The sequence below is a fragment of the Perognathus longimembris genome, chromosome 1 (genome assembly GCF_023159225.1).
Source record: "Perognathus longimembris pacificus isolate PPM17 chromosome 1, ASM2315922v1, whole genome shotgun sequence".
Lineage (NCBI taxonomy): Eukaryota > Metazoa > Chordata > Mammalia > Rodentia > Heteromyidae > Perognathus > Perognathus longimembris.
In genome coordinates, this window is record NC_063161.1 from 50,404,750 (window position 1) to 50,430,570 (window position 25,821).

General features: G+C 50.1%; 2 protein-coding genes across 2 annotated transcripts; one reads left to right on the forward strand and one right to left on the reverse strand.

Moving 5' to 3' along the window:
* Positions 1-403: 403 nt before the first annotated feature.
* LOC125348525 (keratin, type II cuticular Hb5-like) lies at positions 404-8,124 on the reverse strand. The gene is given in 9 exon segments (XM_048341816.1): positions 404-555; positions 1,028-1,059; positions 1,324-1,544; positions 3,203-3,328; positions 4,504-4,668; positions 5,154-5,249; positions 5,653-5,713; positions 7,099-7,307; positions 7,699-8,124. Coding segments are annotated over 9 exon segments (1,488 nt in total).
* A 10,283-nt stretch (positions 8,125-18,407) lies between these two features.
* LOC125364445 (keratin, type II cuticular Hb1) lies at positions 18,408-24,812 on the forward strand. The gene is made up of 9 exons (XM_048364028.1): positions 18,408-18,770; positions 20,829-21,037; positions 21,772-21,832; positions 22,469-22,564; positions 22,793-22,957; positions 23,150-23,275; positions 23,407-23,627; positions 24,177-24,208; positions 24,646-24,812. The coding sequence occupies exons 1-9, from the start codon at positions 18,408-18,410 to the stop codon at positions 24,810-24,812; spliced, it is 1,440 nt and encodes a 479-aa protein (XP_048219985.1).
* The last annotated feature ends 1,009 nt before the right edge of the window (positions 24,813-25,821 follow it).

Genomic DNA, 25,821 nt, shown 5'->3' on the forward strand with positions numbered 1-25,821 from the left:
CCACTGATTCTCCTCAGCCAGTCTTTCCATCTTCATGGGATAAGTGTGACTCCAGAAAGTTGCAATCTCTCAGATCAAGTGGAGAGCCAGCCCCACCGTCCTTCCTGAGTCCTCAATACTGAGGCAGCATCTGCGGCCCCCTCATCCAAAGGCAAAGCCCCAAGATGCTTCCACAAGCTGCACACCCCTTCCCTAGCTCCCTGCCCAACCTAGGACCTATACGCAAGCAGAATGAATCATAACTCCAAGAAGGAAGTGACAGTTAACTTCTATCTTCCCTGAAAGGGAAAATTACCAAACTGACCTTTGAGCCACAAGAAGAAAGAATTTTTTCCCCCTTCCGGTCCCCATTAGGGTCCACTGTCATCCCCAAGAGACTCTGCTGTGCAGAATCTCACCCTGTCTATGCAAACCGCACAAATCTTGCACTAGAGGAGGACCCCACTAGAGAGGGGGAGCACAGAACACCACCGTTGATGGCCACACCTCCTAAGCCACATGAGACAGTGGAACCAGGGTTCCTGAAGACCACACCACCCTGGGAACGGCCCACACCTGTGGACAGAGACACCAAGTCAGAAGTCTCTTCATACCAGGCCCAGAACCTTTTAGAAACAATGATTAACTCTCTTCATATCCTGAGGGACCAAATATATTCCTGGTGCCAGTCTTGGGGCTTGAACTCAAGGACTTGGTGCCCCTTAGCTGACTGGTGCTTTACTACTTGAGCCACAGATCCACTTCTGGCTTTTTGCTGCTTTATTGAAAATAAGGGTCTCATAGACTTTCTTACCTGGAATAATTTCAAACCACAAACCACGATCACAGCCTCCTGAGTAGCTGGGATTACAGGTGTGAGCCACTGGCACCCAAAGAAAGTCCAAATATTTTGTACCCTGAATCTGTCCATTTCCTAGAGACTAGCTCCTTCACCCTAGGGCCCCACAGATAGATGCTGAATTCCCAGATAGATGCAACCTTATTTTAAGATTACTGACACCTGAGAGAGCCTGGCAGCAACACTTACAGATATTGACTGCTCCCACGCCTTCACACAACCTGTAGGGGAGAAGAGTGAGTGAGCCATCAGAGTCAATTTCCTCTGCTTTTGCACACAACTCATGTCATTTTAGCTTAGCCACCAAATGCCGGTGACATCCTTCCCCAGACGTCAGCATTTCTATCTGTAACATGGATGAATTATATGATCTGTTTGGATGGATCCCACTTCAAATCTCCTCTGCTCAGAGGATTCTAGTGTACAGAGGAATTATTCTATCTCTGTGTGGAGGTATGAAGGGAACCCAGAGCTCTTGTCCTCACCGGCTTTCCTCTCCCTCCAGTAGTTTGTGGTAAGTGGCAATCTCCACATCCAGGCCCAGCTTGGAGTTCTTCACCTCCTGGTACTCCTTCAGCAGGCAGGCCATGTCCTGCTTGGCTTTCTGAAGGGCACCCTTCAGCTCGGTCAGCTTGCAGCGGGCATCGGTGAGGGCCGCCTCACCCTGCTTTTCGGCCGCTGCTATGGCTGCCTCTAGCTTGCAGTGCTGGTGGGAAGAGAGGAAGGAAAGGAGTTTGAACATCACTGCTGGTTGACAAGTCTCTCTCACAGATGTGATGTGGGTCCTGGATAGGTCTCCAATGGCTTTGATTATCCTTTGTTACTCCATTTAAAATGGTCACTTTTTGGTTGGGTCAGGCATGGTGGTAGAACCTTGTAACCCCAGATAGTTGGGAGATAGGATTGTGGTTTGAGGCCAGCCCAAGGTAGGGAAGGAGAGGACAGGAATGCAAAACAAAAAAAGGAGGGGGGGAATTTAGGATGTGACTCAGTGGTAGAATGATCTAGCGAGCATAAAGTTCTTAACTCAATTCCTTGTACTGCTGGAGGGAAAAAGCTCATTTTGCCTGTATTTCTTTCTATATGACAGAGGTCTCATTCCTTAGTTCATTGCAACAAATTCCAACATGCTAGCTGGCAGTTTCCCTCTTCCCCTCACTGAGGGCAGCACATCCCCAGTGCAAGAAAGCAAGAGCCAAGTTACAATGGGGACGACTGAATCTTCCCAACGTCACTTCTACAAATACCCTCAGGTTTCATTAGTCGGTTATTAACAGTAACAAGGTTATCTTGGGATGCATCTTGCATCCTAGTTGAGAACAGCCATGCAAAAAGAAAAGAATGGAAACTGAGGCAGGAATGTGTGTGAACTCAGCATGGTGGTAATCATAAATGCAGCGTAAGATTGCATCACACAATCTACTTACTTAATATGCAGAAAAATTAGAGTCCTCTGCACTGCAAGGCAGAAAAACAAAGCTCAAGTGGACTAAAGCTCTAAATGTGAGGAATTCATTTGGGTTAATAGACATGTTTATAATTTCAAAACTTCTCAAGTATAATCCCTTAAGGGAAGGATCATTAGACCTGGCCACATTAAGGTAGAAGATGTCTGCTCAGTAAAGGACACCAGGCAACATGACAGACAAGTGACAGATTGAGAGAGGATAATTAACTGCATGTATGATCAGCAAAGAGTTCTGATCTACATAGAATGCAAGAGGTAAGGCTGTGACACCAAGGAAAAAGGACAAGATCACCTTTCACCTGTGGCTCACACCTGTAGTCCTAGCTAATCCAGAGTCTGAGATCTGAGATGGAAGTTTGAAGCCAGTCTGGGCAGAAAAGTCCACAAGATTCTTATTTCCAATTAACCACTCCAAATCCAGAAATGGAGCTGTGACTCAAGTGGTAACTAAGGGATGGCTCCCAGGCCCTGAGTTCAAGTTCCAGTACTGGCACAGAAGATAGGAAAGCAAGCAGAAGAGAGAGAGAGAGAGAGAGAGAGAGAGAGAGAGAGAGAGAGAGAGAGAGTGCGACAGAGGGCGGGAAGGAGGAAAGGAAGGAAGGAAGGAGAAAGGAAAAGCAAAAGACAGAGCCCCAATAGAAAATGAGGCAGATAACACAAATAGACAATTCTCAGAAGGGGAAATGCAAATGATTAGTAAGTGCACAAAAAGATAGCACTAGCTAACCAAAACAATAAAAATAATCAGTGTAACAACTAGATGAAACTTGACATCTATCAAATCCACGAGAACCAGACCATCGAAGGGCAAGCCCCCTGCATAGGTAAGAAAGCCCCTGAAGAACTGAGGGAAGCAGAAGGCACATCTGAAGCAGCAGTGCCTGTGACAGCCCGACCTGCTGCTTGGCGTTCTCCACCTCCACTGTCAGCCTCTGAATCACATGGTTCAGCTCGCCCAGCTCCTCCTTGCTTCTGTGCAGGTTCTCGCCCTGCTGGTCCACCGTGGCCTTCATCTCTTCACACTACAGGTGGGAGAGGAAACAGGCAGACATGGTGGTGGCTGGAGGTCATGGTGTTGGGACAGGTACTTCAACTGCTTTTACAGAAAAGCATTGCGCCTTTGGGCCTCATGAATATTCAAACTAAAGGAGGGAGAATCGTTTGGCTTCTTTGTCCCCCTTGTGCACCTGTCTTTCTTCTGAGCCATTCACCTTGCAGTCACCTTGAAATCCAGGAGAGACAGAACTGATTGCCTGTATGTTTAGAAGTAGGGATGGGGAAACTGCCTCTGAGAAAGGGAGCAGAAGAGCCTCCTCAGGACAGACCACTCGACAGGCGGCAATGACTTGTTCATCCCCACCAGAGGGTTCCCCTCAAAGGATGACAGCTGGACCTGTTTCTCCAGAGTTCCTCCCCAAACCAGGACTTGACTTTGACCAGGACTGTTTATGCATACTTCTCAACCTCGCTACAATTCTCTTTCTCTCTCTCTCTCTTTTCTTTCCTTCCTTCCTTCCTTTCTCTTTTTCTTTTTTCTTTCTTCCTATCTCTCTCTCTCTCTTTCTCTCTCTCTCTCTCTCGTGTGTGTGTGTGTGTGTGTGTGTGTGTGTGTGTGTGTGTGTGTGTGTGCCAGTACTAGGGCTTGAACTCAGGACCCGGGCTCTGTCCTTGAGCTTTTGTGCTCAAGGCTAGGCTAGGGCTCTACCACTTGAAGTATGGTTCCACTTCTAGCTTTTTGGTGGTTACTTGGAGATAAGAATCTCATAGACTTTCCTGCCTCTACTGGCTTTGAACTGTAGCCCTCAGGTCTCAGACTCCTAAGTAGCTGGGATTATAGGCATAACTGCAGGTACCTGGCTAATTCTTTTTCATATATAAACCCAAAGCTCATCTATGTACCCCAGGGATAGCTGAAATGGCCTGCAATGCTCGTTTTGCCTTTTCTGGCAGCTGCCTATGCTTCAAGCAAGTCTCCTGTCTCTGCCTTTCACCAGCACTTTTCACATTGTGTGGCATTTTAGGGGGAGTAACAGGACTTGACATATAATAGATACCCTGGCGGTTGGAACTGGAGCCTGAAAGTCCAGTTTTAATTGGACATCCTGGTAGAAGCTAACTAGCCAGCCCATAGTGGGCCCCACCCCAACCCTTGCTACATGAGGGGCTCTTGCTAGGCAGCCTCAGCCCTCTCATGTACCTTGGTCTGATACCAGGACTCAGCCTCAGCCCGGCTGTGGCTTGCAATGTCATCATACTGAGCCTTGATCTCAGCTATCACCATGTCCATGTTGAGCTCCCGGTGGTTGTCCATCTTCACCACAACTGAAGTTTCTGAAATCTGGGACTGAAGGTAGCAGATTTCCTGTGGGAGACACCACCCATAGACTGTGCTGCAAACCTTGCCTCTGATGCTGTCTCTTCAAAGGAATCTAAACAGTAGCTTTTAAAGGAAGAATTAGGGCCATGGCTCCAGGTCTGTGAGTTAAGGGTCACTTTGTGTGTGGATTTATGCATTTATAGATCAACTCCCTGTCAGGGTTGAGCTGGAGCTGACTGCAACCAGAGTCGAAGTCTTGGATGTCAACAACTGGGTTTTCACAGTCCTTGAATTGATCTACTACATGTCACATTGAGTGGTCAGAGAATGAATCATAGTCTTTCAAGTTGTCTACAAAAAAGGACATCGCCCACTTCCATTTTGAAATGAGGTATGATCATGAGGGAAAGAAATCCCAGCTGGGCACAGAAGGTAAGAAAGCAAGAAACACAAACTGTGTCCAGGATCCAAGAACCAGGACAGGACACCACCCTAGAGAGATATCTTCTCATCCTTCTTCCTTCTCTTACCTGCTCATAGAGGGACTGTAGGAAGACCATCTCCTCCCTCAGTGACTCCACATTGGTTTCCAGATCTGCCTTGTGTAAGTAGGCACTGTCAATGTCCTGGTAGAGAGGAGGTCAAGAGGGTGAGGAGTGGGCATACTTGCCCGTATGTAATTAGCCCCTATATGCTACAGTGCCTTGAGGCCTTTTCTGACTACCTCTCCCCTAAGTAGCTAGGATTCCAGGTGTGAGCCACCAATGCCTTGCACACAACAGATTTCGAAGTGAACAAGTCAGCGAACCATTGTGGACAGCCCAACTATGAGGATGACTTCCAGCAGACCAGTCTCAGTTGCTATGAAGGGGCCAAGATGGCTTCCACAACCAAATCAGCCCACCGTCAATGGGCAGGGGCCTGAGTGCCTTGCCACCAACCAACCACTGGACTCTATGGGAGCATGACACAACACCCAGTCTCCAGGATCCACGAAGTCATTCGCCATGTGTGGGAGGAGACACTCACCTTCTTCAGCAGCACGAAGTTATTCTCAGATGCAGCCCTGAGGGCCAACTCCCCTTCATACCTGCAGAGAGAGCACAGGGAGGGCTGGTCAGCCCGAGCCCGGGGCTGCCACCCTGGTTGGTCGTCCTCTTATTCTCCGCATATCTTTTGTAAGAGGCATGGCTTCTGTGCAGGTTCTATTTCCCAGCCACAAAGTACCCGTCAAAAGAACTGGGCACTGAGAACTTACATTTGTAATCCTTGCTACTCAGTAAGTTTAGATCTGAGGATCCCAGTTTGAAGCCAGCCTGGGCAGAAAAGGCCATGAGACTCTTATCTCCAATTAACCATCAAAAAGCCAGAAGTAGAGGCGTGGCTCAATTGGTAGAGTTCCAGTCTTAAGTGGATAAAAAGTTAAGGAACAATGCTCAGGCCCTGAGTTCAAGCCCCAGTAGTGGGAGGAAAAAAACCACAACACTACACTGTGAACTCAGTTTGGACTACAATCTCAGTAGAGCCTGAGTCATCATTTAATCTCTCTCTCTCTCTCTCTCTCTCTCTGTGTGTGTGTGTGTGTGTGTGTGTGTGTGTGTATGTGTGTGAATTGTGGGGCTTGAATTCAGGATCTGCCTGGGCACTGTTCCTGAACTTGTTTGTTCAAGACCAGTGCTCTACCACTTTGAGCCACAGCTCCACTTCTGATTTTCTGGTGGTTAAGTGGGGATAAGAGCCTCACGGACTTTTCTGCTGGAGCTAGCTTTGAACCACGATCCTCAGATCAGCCTCCTCAGTAGCCAGGATTATATAGGCATGAGCCACTGGCACCCAGCTTTGTTTCTCTTATACACTCAATATTTGTAGGATGAGTGAAAAGCAGACGTGCTCCCGGGAGCCTTTCACTTTTAAAGTGGTGCTAACGACGAAGCTCTCAGAAGTCATCCACTATGAGGTCCTGATTCCCCACCCCACATTCCAGGACTGGTTCCCTTCCCAGGTGACACCTCTTCCAAGACAGCACCACCCCAGCCGCTCCCCCCCCCCCACCCCAGTTCAGCTGACAAGGAAAAGCAAAGTTCCCAGAGCCAGGTTTCCACATCTTCTTAATTACAAGGAAACGTGGGCTGCAGTAAATACTCTATAATTACCAGCTCCCACATGCTGAAGGAGACCTACCTCAACCCACTGAACCGTGTGTGTGTACCCTTGCCTCATCCCACGAGCCCATCTGGATGATAAAAGTTGGTCAGATTCCCAGGTAGGTCGGGGTTACAGTGACTGGGATCTATTAATGCCATCAGCCATATCATATTCACATATATCCAGGGCCTTTCCCTGTCTACCCATACTGGCACGGCTGCTCAGATACAGAACTTGTGACCAACTTTCTGCATACAAGCCTCCAATTACACCCTCAGAAAAAAGAAATTGCTCCGCTCTCTGTAACTGTTCCAGCCCTGTCATGCTTACTTCTTCTTGTAGCCCTCCATTGCTTCCTGCACATGACTGAGCTCTGCGGCCAGCATCCCTCTGTCAGCCTCCATACACTCAGCCTCCCTCCTCAGTGTCTCAAGGTGGCCCCTGAAGAGTGGCTCCAGGTTGCTCTCGCAGCACTTGCGGTTCTGGTAGAACTGCTACTTGGTCTCCAGCAGCTTGTTCTGCTGCTCCAGGAAGCGCACCTGCTATTCAGGATGGAGGGAAAGGACTCAGTGGGGAGCCTGTGGGGGAGATGCTGTTCTCCTCAGTGCTCTCTCTGCCCTTGGGAGTGATCTCTGCTCTGCAGTAGACTGTGACCAACCCAAGGAAACCAAATCATTGGTAAAGTTGGAAAGGGCAGGTGATAATTGATCTCTACCTCTCTGAAAGAGCATATAATTTACCATCATTGGATCATTCTACACAGAAGGAATTGCTGGTGACACATTAATAATGACTTGAATCCCTGGGACCTATGAATGTGTCATGTCACACAGCCAAAAGGATCTTGCCTCTGGAATGAAGAGAAATGGAGCCCAACCCTGATCCCTAGGTTCCAAGTCCCTGGAAGCCAATGAGAACCAGGACACCCACCTTATCAATGAAGGTGGCAAACTTGTTGTTCAGACACTTGAGCTGCTCCTTCTCCTCATGTTTCACACATTGTGCATTGGGGTCAATCTCCAGATTGAGGGGCACCAGGAGGCTCTTGTTGATGCTCACAGTGGTGATGCAGGGTGGGCTGGGTCCACCGATGTCCCCTGCACGGTAGCCAAAACTACTGCATCCACTATGGAGGGGTCGTCTGCAACTCACTGCCATCCTGGGGGGCCCCAAGGCACACAGGCTCCTGCTGCTGAAGTACCGGAGGTATCTGTAGCCCAGCCCCCCAGGACTGCCCCCATGGGAGGCTATGGCACCTACACTGCTGTGAGCTCCAAGCTTGGGCATGACAGCAGAGTAGGAGCTGAAGTTCTTGGGCCCACAGCTGGAGCTGAGGCAGTAGGAGCGGCTGGCCATGTCTTTAGCTGTGTAGCACAGACCTGGAACCCAAGGTGAAGATGGAAGGGTGACAAGGTCTCTCGCGGAGACTTGTCATTGCTCCTGCCTTTTATCAGCCAGACGATAGGTCCCTCAACCACATAAAAGGCAGGAGAAAGTTATTAAGGCCATTTATGAGTGTGGGAATCCCGCTAGGCAGTTGAACAAGAGACCTGAAACTTTTTCACTAGGCATATCAAGGAGACCCCACAGTCTAATAAAACAGCCCCCCAACTTGTCAACCTCACAGACATAGACATTGCTATCATGCTTTGTGGGGATCATGATTCACTAAAAGGGGGCCAAGGCTGGGCCAGCATGCTCCTGGGAATGTCAGGTCCTGTGTCCCTTGGAAGCCCTGCACAGACACCCTTCCAGACCAGCTCATGAGGAAGGGGCTCCCCAAACCTTTTCTTATTACTGGCAACCACCAATACCACATTCCACCCTGGGGTGTGGCCTCTGACATTTGGGCAGGAAGCATGCCAGTTTGTCTTTCTATCTTCCCAGCTAAGAGCACATGTCAGGTCCCCAGAAAGTTCAGGGAGATGGCAAAGATCAGACACAGGCATTCTATCTCATCCCCCAATACTCACAGCCTCCGGGCCAATGGTTGCCCTGGGAACAGGCCAGTGCTGAGGTCAATGGGGTCATGTGCAGTCATGTGGATGGAGTCTGCCCTTGGGGTATGCAGGTCCGAGGGAGGAGTCTGGACAGATGAGAAAGAGCCACAGCATAGTGATGGAGGGGGCACAGACATGTGCTCAGGGATCTCTGAGGGGAGTCACTCTCAGCTGGCTGAAGGGTCACAGAGAAGGCCAGATCCCAGCCAAATCCCCATGGATGGATGGTTAAGACTTGTCTAGAGAATGGAGGCAAGCACATAGAACCTCTGAGCAGAGCCGTCATGCATACCTGGCTCCTGGACAACTTACCTAGGACTGCTTGCCTTGCTCCCACCCCATCTTACCCGACATCCTTTGTGTAGTACCCTGGACAGCCTGGGGACACCTGTGTCTTATATGAAGGGGGGGTATGTGGGAGGGGGATGCATGCATTTGTGCTCCAGTCTTAGAGCTTGAACTCAGGGCCTGGGTGCTGTCCCTGAGCTTTTGTGCTCCAGGCTAGTGCTCTACTGCTTTGAACCACAGCTCCATTTCTGCCTTTTTTAGTAGTTAATTTGAGATAAGAGTCTCATGGACTTTCCTGCAAAGGCTGGCTTTAGAACATGATCCTCAGATCTCAGCCTCCTGAGTAGCTAGGATTACTGATGCCTGGCAACCTGTGTCTTTCCACAGAACACCAGTGCAGTGCTAAACCACCCAAGTCCTGATCCCAGGAAAAGCTCCCAAGTATGAGACAGAAATTAAAAAGAATCTGAAAGTCAAGCATCAATGGCTCATGCCTGTAATTCTAGCTATTCAGGAAACTGAGATCTGAGGATATCACAGTTCAAAGCTAGTCCACACAGAAAAGCCCATGAGATTCTTAGCTACAATTAGCCACCAAAAAAGCAAAAAGTAGAGTTGTGACTCAAGTGGTAGAGCCCTAGCCTTGAGGACAAAAGCTTAGAGACAGCACCCAGGCCCTGAGTTCAAGACCCAGGACTGGCAAAAAATAAAACTTCTACGGTGCAGCAGGAGCTGCTCACAGTTCTAGCCTATGGTGTTTCTGTACTCTCACAAAGCACCCACAGATGGTGTCCTGAGCAGTGGCCACACTGCCCCCTGCTGCCCAGACCATAGGAGAGGACAATGGCCCAGTCTGAGCCCCCTTACTGCTTCTGGAGGTCACAGCTGGCCCAGACAGCACTCAGGAGGGTGTTACAGGTGCTCCAGGCCCTCCTGGAGGCTCCTCCTGTGAGGGGTCCTGAGAAGAACTGGGGCAGGGTAGGGTACAGAATGGAGGCCATTGATGGTGGGCAAAGTGCTGTGGTATATACCCAAAGTGGTAGATGATGACTAGTGGGTTCAAGTGACACAGAATCAGCTTTGGGCTCTATCTAAGTGTCAGTTCTAGGCTTCCCACTCTGGTTAAGCATCCCTCTTCTAGAGAGATCTTTCAGGGCCATTGCAGCCTGGCTGGGGGTAGGGGAGAGGTTGGGACTACAATGCCCTTCAGTCCCTGGACCCAAGCAACTCAGTAGGCTTGTAAAGAAGGAGTTGTTGAAAGAGACACATGGGAAGGAAAAGCTACAAACTCATAACTTCAGGCCTCATCCCTGCCTTCTTCCAGAAGCTCTCCAGCTCTGTCACACCCAAAGGAGGTCACAAACCCAATGCTGACACTCTGTGGGACTGCAAAGCTGTGTAAAAAAAAAAATCACTGTGGTACCCTGGGGGCCTTAGAAAAGACTTCCCAACATAAGAGCAGGCCTGAGGACTAATGAACCCACAGACCTATGCCCACCTAATATTTGATAAGTGAGCCAAAATCACAGGATGGAGGAAAGACAGCCTCTTCAACAAATGGTGCTGGCAAAATTGGCTATACACTGTGCAGAAAACTGAAGGTAGGTTCTTACATATCACTCTGCACCAGAATCCATTTCATATGGATCAAAGACCTCAATATAAGACCAGATACCCTAAAAATATTACAGGAAGGGGTAGGGAAAACACTAGGGCTCCTTGGCACAGGTTGAAATTTCCTAAGTAAAGATCTAGAATCACAACAAATCAAAGAAAAATTGGATAAATGAGATTGTATCAAACTGAAGAGTTTCTGCATGGCAAAGGACATAGCTAGCAAGATAAATGGAAAGTCCACAGAATGGGAGAAGATCTTTACTAGCTATGCATCAGAAAAGGGCCTCATATCTAAAATATACTTAGAGTTCAAAAAATTAACCCCTCGGCTGGGAATATGGCCTAGTGGCAAGAGTGCTTGTGTCGTATACATGAAGCCCTGGGTTCAATTCCCCAGTACCACATATATAGAAAATGGCCAGAAGTTGTGCTGTGGCTCAAGTGGTAGAGTGCTAGCCTTGAGCAAAAAGAAGCCAGGAACAGTGCTCAGGCCCTGAGTCCAAGCCCAGGACTGGCAAAAAAATAAATAAATAAAAATTAACCCCTCAAAAGACAACTCTTCAAAGAAACAACAAGCCAACTAATAACTGGGCTAAAGACTTAAAAAGAGACTTCTCAGAAGAAGTAAGAAGGGCCAATAGATGCATGAGGAGATATTCAACATCTCTGGCTATAAAAGAAGTGCAAATCAAGACAACATTGAGATTCCCCTCACCCCTGCAAGTATGGCCATTATCAAGAAAACTAACAAGAACAGATACTGGCAGGGATGTGGCCAAAAGAGAATACTATTACAGTGGGAATGTAAACTTGTTCAACCACTCTGTAAAGTAGTATGAGGTTCCTCAAAAAACTAAACATAGAGCTCCTTTATGATCCAGCAATCCCATTCCTGGGCATTACCCAAATGATCACAAACAAGCCTACACTAAAGCTACCAGCACAAACATGTTCACTGCAGCATTGTTTACCATAGCTAAGATCTGGAACCAACCCAGATGCCCCTCAGTGGATGAATGGGACAAGAAAATGTGGTATATATACACAATTCTACACTTCCATCAGAAAGAATGGCATTGCCCCATTTGTAAGGAAATGGAAAGACTTGGAAAATATTATATTAAGTGAAGTGAGTCAGACCCAAAGAAATATAGGTTGCATGCTTTCTCTTGTTTGTAGTGATTAGAATGTGCCTATAAATCTACAAGTAACACCAATGGGTAGTCAAACACACACACAAAAATTACACTTGGAAATGATATATTAAACAGGACTCGAAACATTCACACAGTGAGACCAAAGAAGCATGTTCTTAGGAGAGGATCACAGGGGCTCAATAGGTATGTGCATACGATCATATAAAACAATGCTTATCCAAATGAACTCCAAGAAATGGAAACAAGAGGTTTTTTTTAATTGTACTCTTTGCAAGTTTTTTTTCTCCTTTGGTTTATTCCCTTTTGTCGCTGAATTTTATTTCTGTACCCTTTGTCTTGCATGTAATTTTATCTGATTTGGGGAGGGGGAGGGAAAGCACAGAAATGGTGGGACAAAGGGTAAACTGTTTCAGCAGCAATACTAGATACAATGTTGGAAATCAACTATACAACTTGGGGGGAGGAGGTTGGGAGGGGAAAAAGTGGAGTAAATGAAGGAGCAGGTAACATTGTTCAGAAAGAAATAAATGCATTACCTGACTTATGTAACTGTAACCCCTCTGCATCCCCCCCCCCCCCATCATCTTTACAACAAAAAAACAAAACTGCCCAACTGCCTCGATGTCCCACTAGAGGGCTCCCTCCCCTGGCCTCGGAAGGCCACCAGGACCACCATCTGGGAAAGCCTTTGTCCTACAAGAAGCCCTCCCAGGCTGATCAGCAGGCAGTGTGAGTTCCTAAGCTCCCTCAGCAGAGCCTGGCCCCTTTACCTCCCTTAAAATTTCATTTCTCCACTCTGCATCCCTGGTTCCACAACCTGCCCTGGGTCCTCAGGCCAGCCCCCAGCAAGGCTTTCTAGTGGGTCCCCTAGGGTCCTTCTACCACTTGAGCTACACCTCCACTTGCAGCTTTCGGCTGGTTAATTAGAGATAAAAATCTCCAGGGCTTTTGTGCCCAGGCTGGCTTGGAACTGAGATCCTAGGTTCTCAATCTCCTGAGTTAGCTGGAAATATAGGTGTGAGCAACCAGTACTCAGCTGCTCTGGTTATTTTTTTGTGACAGAGTCTTGCTTTTTATCCCCCTATCTCACACCTGGACTTCAATCTTCCTATTTACCCTTCCAGCCATTGCTAGGATGAGAGGTGCGCGCCACCAACCACACCCAGCTTTTTCTATTCAGGTGGAATCTCACAAACATATATTTCTGTTTGGTTATCATTGATAATTGAAAAGCATTTTAATTTTTACAAGGTGGCCTTGTATCTCTAGTAGCATTTTCCCACTTAGGCTGCCATTTCTGCAGTTACAGTTACACTGGGTTTTCTGGGTCGCTAATCCTGTCATGTGAAAATCAGGCTAGTCTTAGCTCTTCTCTTCCAATACCAACACAGATGCCTCTCCTAGGCCAGGAACCCTAGTGTGTTACAGCAAGGCCTGGGCTTCAGGCAGTCTGACCTTGCTCTGGATCCTCATTGGAGTGGGCCTGGGGTTCTTCCTTCAGGAGTGACTTCCTTCAGGACATCCACTGACTTGTGACCCTTTCCTGCATTTCTGCCAAGCACTGCTTGGCATTCTCTCCCTCCTCTTCCCTTCTGCCACTCTCTGCCTGTCCTCCACACATGGCTCAGGCTGGCTTTCTTCTACAGTGCCTCTGCCTGCAGCACCGATGACAAAACGCCGCTTCTCGGGCTCCGGGCAGCACAGGACAGCCTGCCTTGAGGAACTGCTCCAATGTCCACATGAGTGGGGTACGTGCACTTACGGAGGATGAAGGGCATGTGGCAATTTCCCCTCCATGCTCTCAGGAATTATTTGGATAGGTGGTGGTGTTACTTCTCAGATGCAGCCCACCAGTCTTCCTGTGTTGTGACGTCGAGGCCAGAAGGCAAACCTGGAAGGTGTTGAGGTAGGGAGAAGAGAGGTGAGTGGAGGCACAGGGGCTGGGCCTTTTCAGACAGAGCACTAAATGTGTGTCCAGCTCTCTCTGGTCAGTGGCTTCTGGGTGTCACACACTTGCGTGAATGTGTGCACGCGCGCGCGCACACACACACACACATTGTTAATTCATCATTAGGAGGATCCTGGGGGCTGCTGTCATAATTCTGATTGTAGAGATGAGAAGTATTTGCAAGGCTTCTGCCTCCATGCAGAAGTCTTCCACGGAAAGGCTGCTCTTAAAGCCAGCTAGCCAATTACCAACTTCTATTTTTTGTTTTATTCTATTATATTGTTTTTGTGATGGTCCTGGGACTCGAACTCAGGGCCTAGGTGCTGTCCCTAAGCTTTGGTGCTCAAAGCCAGTGCTCTAGCCCTTAAGCCACAGCTCTACTGGTGGTTAATTGGAGATAAGAATCTCATAGACTTTCCTGTTTCGATGGGCTTCAAATCTCGATCCTCAGATCTCAGCCTCCTGAGTAACTAGGATTATAGGTATGAGCTGCTGGCACCTGGCTAACAATGTAGTTTTAAGGAAACTAGTGGGAATCACACAAAGATATATTCACTGATGTACATCTCAGGGTTGCCAATCAAATGTCCTTTCAGAAAATGTGAAAATATGAAGTTTTCTACTGTAATTTTATGGAAATACCCTACAACCCAGCCATAGCACTCCTAGGCATCTATCCTGAACAACAAGAACCAGGGTATTACAAAGACAACTGCATCTCCATGTTCATTGCCACACTATTCACAATAGCCAAGATATGGAAACAACCCAGAAGCCCCACTATAGATGAATGGATTAAAAAACTGTGGTACCTATATGCAATGGAATTTTACATTGCCATTAGAAAGGACAAAATAATGGCATTTGCTGGAAAATGGATGAAACTAGAACAAATCATGCTGAGTGAGACACGCCAAGAACAGAGAGACAAACAGCATGTTGTCTTCCTGACAGGTGGGTGTTAAAATTAAGATGCAAAGAGACAGAGCAAAGTAAACAGGTCTCAAGATACCAAAACATGTAAAAAGCAAAGAGGACACAGGATGAGTGGAAAGGGTGTGAGAATAGTAACAATAATAAAACAACAGTAAAATAGCAGAGGGAACCATCCCTATATTGGACACTGAGGAAAGGGAGCCAAGCATCTCATGGGTGAGATTGGGAAGGATGGAAGGAACGAAGCAGGGAACAGATGTTGCTAAACAAAAGAAATGTAAAGTACATATCACCCGAAATGGAGAAAGTGTCTGTATTGCTAAAGATCATAGACTTCATAAGCTATGTAGAGTAGTACAATTTCCATCATTGTGAATGTCAAAATGTATACTGTTAAATATATGTAATAACCCCCCAAATAGAAATGTGAAAAAAAACAAAGAAAAAAGAAATGTACTTGCCTTACATATGAAACTGTAGCCCCTCTGTACTTCACTTTGACAATAAAGAAGGGAAAAAAAAGAAAAGGCAAAAATAAAAATGTAAAGAAAATACAAAATATTCAGGAAAGAAGGGGCAATCAAAGCACTCTTGGTTTTGAAGCCAGCCAACCAGCCAGCTAGATAACCACAGAAAGAAATACAGTCTGGAACACTGCCAGGAGACGATTGCAGGCCCAAAGAGATTGGAAGGAACCAAAGGTCAAGCTAGCAACCAGCAGTCACCATGAAGTGACTGCAGGTCAACCACCAAGCTGACCCTGGCCAGTCTCAGAAGGAGCAGAGCCAAAGCCCAGGCCCTGGTGGCTGAACCAGCCTAGGGACTTGGGCAGAGCCTTTATCCAAGCCTTGGTCAGGGCAAGAACCAATCATGGTGAGGAGCTGGGGTTCATAAACCAGCCCAGGGGGGCTGCCACTGCCCTTTGTCAGCTTCCTGTCTACAGGGCTCTCAAGCCTGCAGTGTGCTTTGTTCTGGCCCACTTACACATAGGGACTGTAATTTAGGCTTTTTGAGGTGGCCGATGACTGTCTTGTAAAGCCATCATTGTTTTCTGCTGACCCTGGCGCAGTAACTTGGAGTCTCATTGGCCGAGTGACCCTGTCCCCTTGCAAAGCCCTGAAGACCAGGGGCAGCCAAGATGCAGTCATGGTGTAAGCATGGCACAAGGGCGGGGCAGCCCTTCCCACTTCCTGGCCCTGCTTCACACTCCCAGTGCCCTGAATTTTGAGGTTTTTTTGCTTTTGTTTTGTGTGTATGTTTTGGGGGTGGGGTGGGGAAAGGGTCCTGGGACTCGAACTCAGAACCTGAACCCTGTCCCTGAGCAAATATTTGTGCTCAAGGCTAGCACTCTGCCACTTGAGCCACAGCTTCACGTCTGGTGTTGTTGTTGTTGTTGTTGTTGTTGTTGTTGTTGTTGTTTGGTAATTAATTGGAGATGAGAATCTCAGGAACTTTCCTGCATGGGCTGGCTTTGAACTTCTGATCTTGACCTCCTGAGTAGCTAGGGTTACAGGCATGTGGCCCCAGTGCCCAGCAAGTCACTGAGCTTTTGCAGGCAGAGAAATTGAGGAGTAGCTGGTGCTTGATCTCAAAGCTAGGAATTCCTCCCCCACCCCTACCCCTTGCAGTGCTGGGAAGGGAACCCCAGGCTTTGAGCATGCTAGCCAAGTGTTCTTCCTTTGAGCTCCCCTAACCCCACACCTTGTCCTTTGTGCTGTATCCATTCCAGTCCAAACATGGGCAGGCACTTCTGTGGCTCCCCCAGCCCAGAATGGCATGGCTCCTTTTCTGAGTTTGAGCTTGCAGAACTAATAAGGGGTCAGAAGATGGTAGTGAGGTTATTTTTACCATGGTACCAACAGAGAAAGGCTTCACAGATCCATTGCCTCATTCCTCCAGGCAGGACCCTCACTAAGGAACAGAACCATGCAATCGTGGCTCCCAAGACTCAGGTGTAGATTAAAACAAGGAGAAACACCAGATTCTTTCCTGCATGCCTAGCAGCTATAGCCCAGCAAAGGTTTAAGCATGAGAGCACCAGGCAAGGCAAACTCCCTGAAAGGGGCTCCAGGAATCCTACCAGCAATCCAATCTCCAAACTCTACTGGAAGTCTCTACCCCACAGCCAGCACCCCAGGCCCAAGACTAAAGGGCTCTGAGGAGGCACTAGGAACGCCTATCCTCCACTCCTGGGGCCAATGGGTCCAATTCCCTGACATTTTCACTGCACCACAAAAGATGCCTTCTCTTTCTTGTCCCAGAGCCTCCACTCTGGGATGGGAATGGCCTGTGTACTCTGAGACGGAGTGGGGAAGGCAAAAGGTAAAGGCAGAGAGGGCTATTTTTAGCTAGGATTGGGCCAGTGTTTGGTGCCCATCAAAGGAGTTATTTTCAAACGGGGGCCAAGAGACAGGTAGTTGGGAGGTTTACAGGCCCACATTCTCAAGTTGGGGGAATCCTTGTGTCTACCTATCCATCAAAGACACCACCTGCCCTAGTCCAAAGAGATGGACGCCAGGTTAAAGGAGCTTGGCTTTAGGGATGGCCACATCAGCTCCCAGCACTCTGTCGCCCACAGAAGGAAGGGATCCCATTTCAGGACCCCAGGACTCCCAACACAGCGCTTGCTTCTATCCTAGTGGATGCATTCACAACCCACCTCCCTCACCAAGCCCTTGCGGTGGGCCTAAAGGGGCCCACTAGACCCCTCGTGCTTCAGCTGGGACACTGTGGGGGCTTTCCCTTCCAGTGCAACTTTTCTCCTTCCCCAGTAGCCAAACAATGTTGCTTCAGATCTATGTGACCCCCTTTCTCCCCAAACGCCTGGCTCCCTGCCTCCATCACAGAGCAGAGTGCCTTGGCTAGAGCAGCCTGGGAGAGCTCCGCCAGGGTGTTCTGAGAACAGAGGAATGGGGAGATGTCCTCTGTCTCTGAGTCAAGCTGGCCTTGGTTCTCCGGTTCCTTCAGTCCTGTACCAGCATCCACGCTTCCATCCTTCTCAAACCCAGCCCTCTACTCTCCTAAGGCCTCTTCCCTGGTTCACGCCTGGAGCTCCTAGGAATTCCACATCCCACTCACCATGACATCCAGGACTCAAGCAGCCCTGATGGTCCTGTCTTGAGCTCTCTGAACTCAGTTTCTCCCACATCCCAGCTAGAAAAATACCAAATGCACGGATTATGTCCAACTTTCCCAGATCTCTAATCCCTACTCCCAGCAGGAGCATGGGGGGAGCAGGCTGGCCTTGGCCTTGAAGTCAAGGACACCTAGAATGTGAGGCTGTTTGGGAAGGTCAGGTGGAAGGGCCATACCCCCACTAAGTCCCTTCCTGAAAGGAGTCGGGAAGCAGGCCCTGCCCCTTCATGCACTGGAGTGCTGGGCCCAGCCCCTCTCCCTTGACTTCAGTGGGGAGGGGACCAGGAGAGGCCTGGAGGAAGCTTGTAAAGGGCTTTGAAGATGAAACAGGCCTGTGGCCTGGCATTGTTGACACAGCCACTGAAGAAGCAAGCGGGTTGGAGCTTAAGAGGCCGAGGTGATGCCAAGCTAATAAAACACAGCTATTGTCTCCTTGCCACCCCTTTTAATGCCAGTTTTCCTGACACATAAAAGGGCCTGCCGCAACCCAGGGAGCACAGAGCCTTGGCTCCCTCTCTGCCGACTTCTCCACCGTTCAGACACCTGCTTTCTTCCACCATGACCTGTGGACTCCTCACTGGAAACTTCAGCTGCGCCTCGGCCTGCGGACCCCGGCCCGGCCGCTGCTGCATCACCGCCGCCCCCTACCGCGGCATCTCCTGCTACCGCGGCCTCACGGGGGGCTTCGGCAGCCGCAGCGTCTGCGGGGGCTTCCGCTCTGGCTCCTATGGGCGCAGCTTCGGCTACCGCTCAGGGGGCGTCTGCGGGCCCAGCCCCCCATGCATCACCACCGTGTCCATCAACGAGAGCCTCCTGACGCCCCTCAACCTGGAGATCGACCCCAGTGCCCAGTGCGTGAAGCATGAGGAGAAGGAGCAGATCAAGTGTCTCAACAGCAGATTTGCTGCCTTCATCGACAAGGTGGGTGTCCTTACCTGAGCTCTCACCTGTATACACTCCCAGAGCTGATACCATAGGGGAAGTCAGAAGTAAACATCTGCCCATGTAAGCTCCTAGGTGTTTGTGTGTGTGTGTGTGTGTATGTATATGTATATGTATATGTATATGTATATGTATATGTATATGTATATGTATATGTATATGTATATGTATGTATGTGTATGTATCTGTATACACACATACACAAGAGTGGTAGTCCTAGACAAAAAGATAAAAATAGGATCAGGGCTGAGGATGGGGTGAGTGTGGGGAAAAAAAATGAAAACACCTAGGGGAGGTAGAGGCAGAGCCTTTAGAACAGGATATAACATTGCCCAGTGAGCAGAAGCTTGAAGCCAAGCAGCTCCCTACATCAAAGGCAGAGGTTGCCACCCCGAAGACAGCCTAGAAGTGTATCTCCTGGGTCACAGAGAGCTGTTTCGATCCCCCGGAGGGTCAGGGTCAGTCCCCCACCCCAGCCGCTGCGGCTGGGCTCAGCACGCAATGGTCAGCAGTGGACACAAACCTAATCCTCATGGAGTAAGGCAGGCACAGGTGATCTGCACTCACAGAGCCCATGTCCCGCGCAAGTCTGCAGCCTCCTCTAGAATCCCAGGCAGCCAGCCTATGACCATGGTTTGAGGACAGAGAGAAAAGATTGTCGTTAGGAAGTAGTTATAGGCCAGGAAGAACTGGCCAATATATATATACACACAGTGTGTGTGTGTGTGTGTGTGTGTGTGTGTGTGTGTGTGTGTGTGTGTGTTTTACAGGAGAAATCCTGTAAGATGAGAAACTAAACTAAAGCTAGCATGAGAAAGAACTTAAGTGGGCAATGGAGTGACAAGATTACTAGTCAAAAGAATCTGAGTTAGCCAAGCCAAGGGCAGGAGGATAAATGTGAGAGGCCAAGAGTCTACAATAATTTAATGTGAGGGGGGATCCCAAACAATGCAAAGCTCCTTCCTTGCCTTGGAGGCCCAGGTGAGGTGCCAGGCCTGGGTGGAGTGCAGAGTGTCCCAGGGACCTCATTCTAGCTGCCCTCCCACCATGCCATCTGGGTTTGCATCACTGCCAGCTGTCTAGGGGAGGGTGTACTGTTCTCTCCCTTCTTTAATTCTCATAATGAGGGCACCTGAATTCCATTCATACTAGCACTCTGTCCAAGATCATACCTTTTCTTTCCTTTTTGATTTTTGTCTGTTATGTGGCTAGAACATGGGGCTTGGCCACTGTCACTGAACTCTTTTGCTCAGGGCTAGGGATCTACCACTTTGAGCCACAGTGCCACTTCTGGTTTTCTGGTGCTAAGAGTCTCATGGACTTCCCTGACCAGGGTTGGCTTTGAACAGTGATCCTCAGATCTCAGCCTCCTGAGTGGCTAGGTTTATAAGCTTGAAACACCGGCATCCAGACAAGATCACCCTTTTGGGCAAGTGGCAGAGGAATCTGGACTAAACTGGTCTGAGAACTTCCTGTGACATGTTAGCAGACACATCAATTAATATGAGGAAGGATGTCCAGGGGTTGAGATGGTTAAGCCTTGACAGATATGATTTTTAAGATACATGATGACCACACCCAAAAAGGACTCTGGGTATTCAGATTCCTGTGATAGAATAACCGACCTGTCCCCCACTGCCACCTCATCCTTAGAGAAGAGATTCACAGGCTCTGTCTATCTGTACATACAATTTTTATTTGAAAATGCTAAGAACAGAGGGGTTACATGAGTCAGGTAAAGATTACACTTCTTTTTGGGAACTGTCACCACTTCCCTCACTCTCAATCCCCGATTTTCCTTCCCATTCCACACACAAGTTGTACCCTTCATTTTCAACATCATATCTAGTGAATAACACTGCTGCATTTGTTCATTCTTTGCCTGTTCATTCCTGTGCCTCGCCTTATATATCCAAAGACATATAGACAAATAAGCAAGAGCAAAAGAAAAGAAAACAAAACAAGCAAAAGAGAAAGACAAAACTCCTGTTTCCAATTCCTGGAGCTTCTCTCAATGAATATTATCTTGACTGGCAGGTGCGCTTCCTGGAGCAGCAGAACAAGCTTCTGGAGACCAAATGGCAGTTCTACCAGAACCGCAAGTGCTGCGAGAGCAACCTGGAGCCCTTGTTCGAGGGCTATATCGAGACGCTGAGGAGGGAGGCCGAGTGTGTGGAGGCCGACAGCGGGAGGCTGGCCGCAGAGCTCAACAATGTGCAGGAGGTGATGGAGGGCTACAAGAAGAGGTGAGTGTGGTTCACCCATCTGGGGGCTTCGGTTCACACCTGATACAGACAGGGAGAGGGAGGAGGGAACCTGGGGAGCAGGGGAGGCTCAGACAGACCCAGGGAGCTCCAGGACCCTCTCTTCTGTGGAGTTCAAGCCCCACCAACTGCCTGCAGGCTGCGGGGCTCAGGAGATTCTAGTCACACTCAGCCTTGCTACCTGGGACTAAGACCCTGCTTCCTGGGGAAGCAAACCCACAGTTCCTGTGTCTCCTCCCTGAATCTCAGCCTCCTATACCTGCAGCCCCTGGTCACATGCAGCCCAGGGGATAAGGAGGACAAAGCCCCAGGCTCAGTGGACACAGCACCTTGGGTGCTCAGTCCTGAGGCCTCAGAGTCCCCTAAACTGGACTTAGTACTGGCATCTGGATGAAGGGAGGCCGGCGCTGCAGAGCCCCAGAGGTGGTCACTGCAGTGGTCGCTCCTAGCACAGGGGATGGAGAGTTCTATTCTGCCCTCCTAGACGACCTCACCACAGCCTTTGCAAAGAGCCTGGGGCAGCCCATGTGAGCCTCTCCACCCCTCATGCACAGGGCACAGGAAAGCACTGTTTCAGCCCAGTCCAGTCAGGAAGGGCCTGGCAGGGCTGCTGGGCCCAGCTGTCTTGGGCTTCTCCTGTGCTCCTCCAGCAGGATGAGAGGTATAGGTTCTGGAGGAGACTGGCCTGCTCTCACATCCCTTCTCTCCCATCTCAGGTATGAAGAGGAAGTGTCTCTGAGGGCCACCGCTGAGAACGAGTTTGTGGCTCTGAAGAAGGCAAGTAGCAGCAAGTGGGCAGAGCCCCATGGGACCCCGGGTGTAGATCCTTCTGGGAGCCCCAAGTGCTCAGCCTTGGGTGGGGGGGACAGGGAGCTTCGCACATCAGGATGGCACTTGGTGTTGCAGCCAGGGCTCTGGGATGTGCAGTGTTGCCTGCCCTGGGCAATGGATGTCTGCCTTGACCCCTGGCTGTCTTATTCTGCCTCAGAGTTTGTGGTTTGGCCTGGGGTCCCAGAGAACTGAGGCTTTTGTGCCTTGAGGGGCAGCATGGTCAACCTTGTACTGTTTATAACTCACTTCAAGCTAGATCCACTGTTTAAGAGAGCAGGGGCAGACCTAGGCATGCCAGGTGGACTTGACCTGGGCTACTAGGGTCAACACAGGGTCTGGTGGTCTTCTGGGAGTCTTATGGGCAGGCTCCCTTGACAAGAAGAGTGACAAGATACAGAGGGTGAGCTGTTTCAAGAGTGGATGGAAAGGCAGCTTGTGTGTGTGTGAAGGTTTTGTCCTTATAGGCTGGAGTTTGCCTGGGACACAGCAGGAAGGGAATGGGAGAGATGAGTTATGGAAGTCCTTTGCCTGTGATGGAGCCTCAAGGTCCCTTGAGACTCACCCTTTGGCCTCCCTTCCCAGGACGTGGACTGTGCCTACCTGCGCAAGTCTGACCTGGAGGCCAACTCAGAGGCGCTGACCCAAGAGATCGACTTCCTGCGGCGACTCTATGAGGAGGTGAGGGGCGGGGGCCGGGCCTCCCATAGGTGGCCAGCACTGAACACAATGGCTGGGAGGGAAGCTGAGTGTGGGAAAGGGATTTGGGCAGTGGATTCTGCCCATGGGGTTGTATGAAGTGGCAGGGACCATAGTGGGCCAGGGCCACTGGCCAGTTGGAGAGAAGTCTGTTAGGTAGGGATGCCTTCTCCTAAAGTTGTCCTGCCCCTCCTCCCTGTCCTCCTGCAGGAGATCCGTGTACTCCACGCCCACATCTCAGACACCTCAGTCATTGTCAAGATGGACAACAGCCGGGACCTCAACATGGACTGCATTGTGGCTGAGATCAAGGCTCAGTATGATGACATCGCCACCCGCAGCAGGGCTGAGGCTGAGTCCTGGTACCGCAGCAAGGTAACTGGCCCAGGAGGCTACTCTGTAGACAGTGAGCAGGAGCAGCTGCCTGCCTGCTAGAGAAGGTGGCATGGGAAGGGCGGGGCCAACAGCCCTCAGATGGGGTTCAGGGCAGGGCTGCCAGGTGTGGCTGTTTGCACACACTGAGCACTGTCTCCCCTGAGCCTCGTGGGCACCCATGTTCCTTCCCAGTGTGAGGAGATCAAGGCCACCGTGATCCGACATGGGGAGACCCTGCGCCGCACCAGGGAGGAGATGAATGAGATGAACCGCATCATCCAGAGGCTGACAGCTGAGATTGAGAATGCCAAGGTCCAGGTATGGGGCGGCTGTGCCCAAGACCAGAGCAGCTGGGGGACTGGCCCCTGTCACACAGTTAGCATGGGCCCTAGCTGAATCTCATTATTCAGTCTCCAATGAGATCCCCCTGATTTTCTCCTGGGCCCCAGAACGCCAAGCTGCAGGAAGCAGTGTCCCAGTCTGAGCAGCAGGGTGAGGCGGCCCTCACTGATGCTCGCTGCAAACTGGCCGAGCTGGAGGGCGCGCTGCAGAAAGCCAAGCAGGACATGGCCTGCCTGCTGAAGGAGTACCAGGAGGTGATGAACTCCAAGCTGGGCCTGGACATCGAGATCGCCACCTACAGGCGCCTGCTGGAGGGTGAAGAACAGAGGTTTGTCCCAGCCTACTGCTGGCCCCTAAACCTGCCTCAAGATAGACTGGACTTCATGCTTGGAGCTGTGGCACCTTGCTTTCCCCATGCAAGACCAAGTAGCACTATGATGTTTACAGCCCAGTGGCTTGCTAGTATATCCCTACAGGTCTTTGTCTCTGGTTGAGATCCTCCTCAGAACATTCCACCCTTAACTTTTCTAATATCCTCACCTTCCTTGTTTCCTGGAGGTCTCGTTCCCTGGGCCAAATCCTAATCTGTTTTTGCTGGAGAAAACCTCTTTTCCTAAGGCTGAGCCTCCCCCTCACTGCCAGATAAGGTTGTTCAGGGTGTATATTGCCCAAAGACAGATAAAGGCAAAATAGAGTTGCTAAATAGTCATGCCTAACATTGCTAAACTACCAGCAAGACATCTTTTCCTCAGTTGCCCAAATCCATAAAGTACAGATCAAGAACAGCTCAAATATGAGCTCTGTTGGCCCCTAGGGAAATCTACAATCTCATTCTAATTCCTTTTCTCTTCCCTTTCCCATTTTTTCCTCATCTCAGGCTGTGTGAAGGTGTTGGAGCTGTGAATGTCTGTAAGTATCTTAAACCCTAAAAAGGGGGCAGGGGAAGGTGCTTGAGTATACAGAAACCTGGCAAAGTATGGTCCCTGTAAGTGTGGATAACGGGTTGCTCCTGAAGCTGGGAGAGCCTGCAGTTAGCTTGCAGAAGAGCCTCACCACATGACAAGGTTAGAGAAGAGAAAAGAAGTCACTCCAAGGGACCTCAGCATAATGTTGACATGTGAGCAGAGAAGAAGCTGAGCCCAGAGAGTGAGAGGGATTGGTCCAAGATGACAAAGAAGAGTGTAGGCCTTCTGGTTCCCAGGCTGAAGTTTCCTCCCAGGCTTCAGAACTAGAAGGAAGGGCTCCTTGTGGCTCCTGGGAGGGCTGGACCAATCACACAGGCCAGGGAAGATGGCTGGGCAGGGTGGCCGCCAGCTAGGCCTCAGAACTCTGTCTTCTTCCCCCAGGTGTCAGCAGCTCCCGGGGCGGGGTCGTGTGTGGTGACCTCTGCGTGTCCGGCTCCCGGCCTGTGACAGGCAGCGTGTGCAGTGCCCCTTGCACTGGGAACCTGGCGGTGAGCACTGGCATGTGCGCACCCTGTGGAACCGGCTCCTGCTACCAGGGCAGGTGTTAGATGGCCAAGAGAGCACGGGGGGAGCCCTTCCCACTGCCAGGGGCCCCCACCCCCACCTTGCTGAGCACAACAGGGCCTCGGTAGCCTTGCCTTGTGTTCTGAGCATACACTGCTGGCTGCTCCCACCGGACCATCACCTGGACCTGCCCGGAAGGGGCTGCTGCCCAGATAGGGTCCCCTCCCTGGCTGTAGTACCAACCCATGGCCAGTAGAGGGCTCTGTCATTTGGGAAGGAGCATAGTGGGGCTGCCTCCTGTGCCTCTCTGACCTCTGGTCTCCTATTCGCCAATAAAATGGAGACAGTTCTCTGTGCTATGCTGTCTCGTTTTCTTGAATCCCATGTCTGACTGCGAGCACCCTAAGGTATGGCCTGAGAATGAGGGTCATTCTAGGTTAGTCTCAACTTTGGCACTTGCAAGGCCTGCCCCTGGAACCAGGCAAGGCCTGCCTGAGCCACACAAGCCAGTCTGGGCTGGTTTGAGGGCTCAGCGTTTCCTGGAGGAAGCAGCCCCAGGATGGCCCTTCTGAACTGCCCTCCTCCCTGGCCAACTTCATTTCCTCCCTCCAAACTCCCCTGTGCACTCCACTCCAGCCTCCCAGCTGTTTTGGAGGGAGGGGAAAACGTGCCTCTTCTGGCACTCCTGGAATCTCCAAGGCCCCTCCGTGCTCCTCACCACATTCCCTCAGCTCCCTGTTGCCTTCTCTCCTCACACTCCCTGACCCCCAAGTCTCAAGCTTTTCTTCCCTGTTTCAAGGCTCAGACCTTAGTTCCCCCCATGATCCCACGGCCCTCCCTGGGCAGCCTCACCTCCTCTTCCAGAACCCAGGTCCATGGGGCCTTCCTCTCCCCCTCCCGTCTGCATCCCATCCCTGGACATGCATATGACCTCCACCCCTCACTGCTCAGCTGCAGTCTCTGTGCCCCAGATCTACAGGACTATCTCCTGAGAGCACTGCAGACCCACCAAAGTCCACCCCAGCATCACTCCCTCCTTCCCACCTCTCTGTC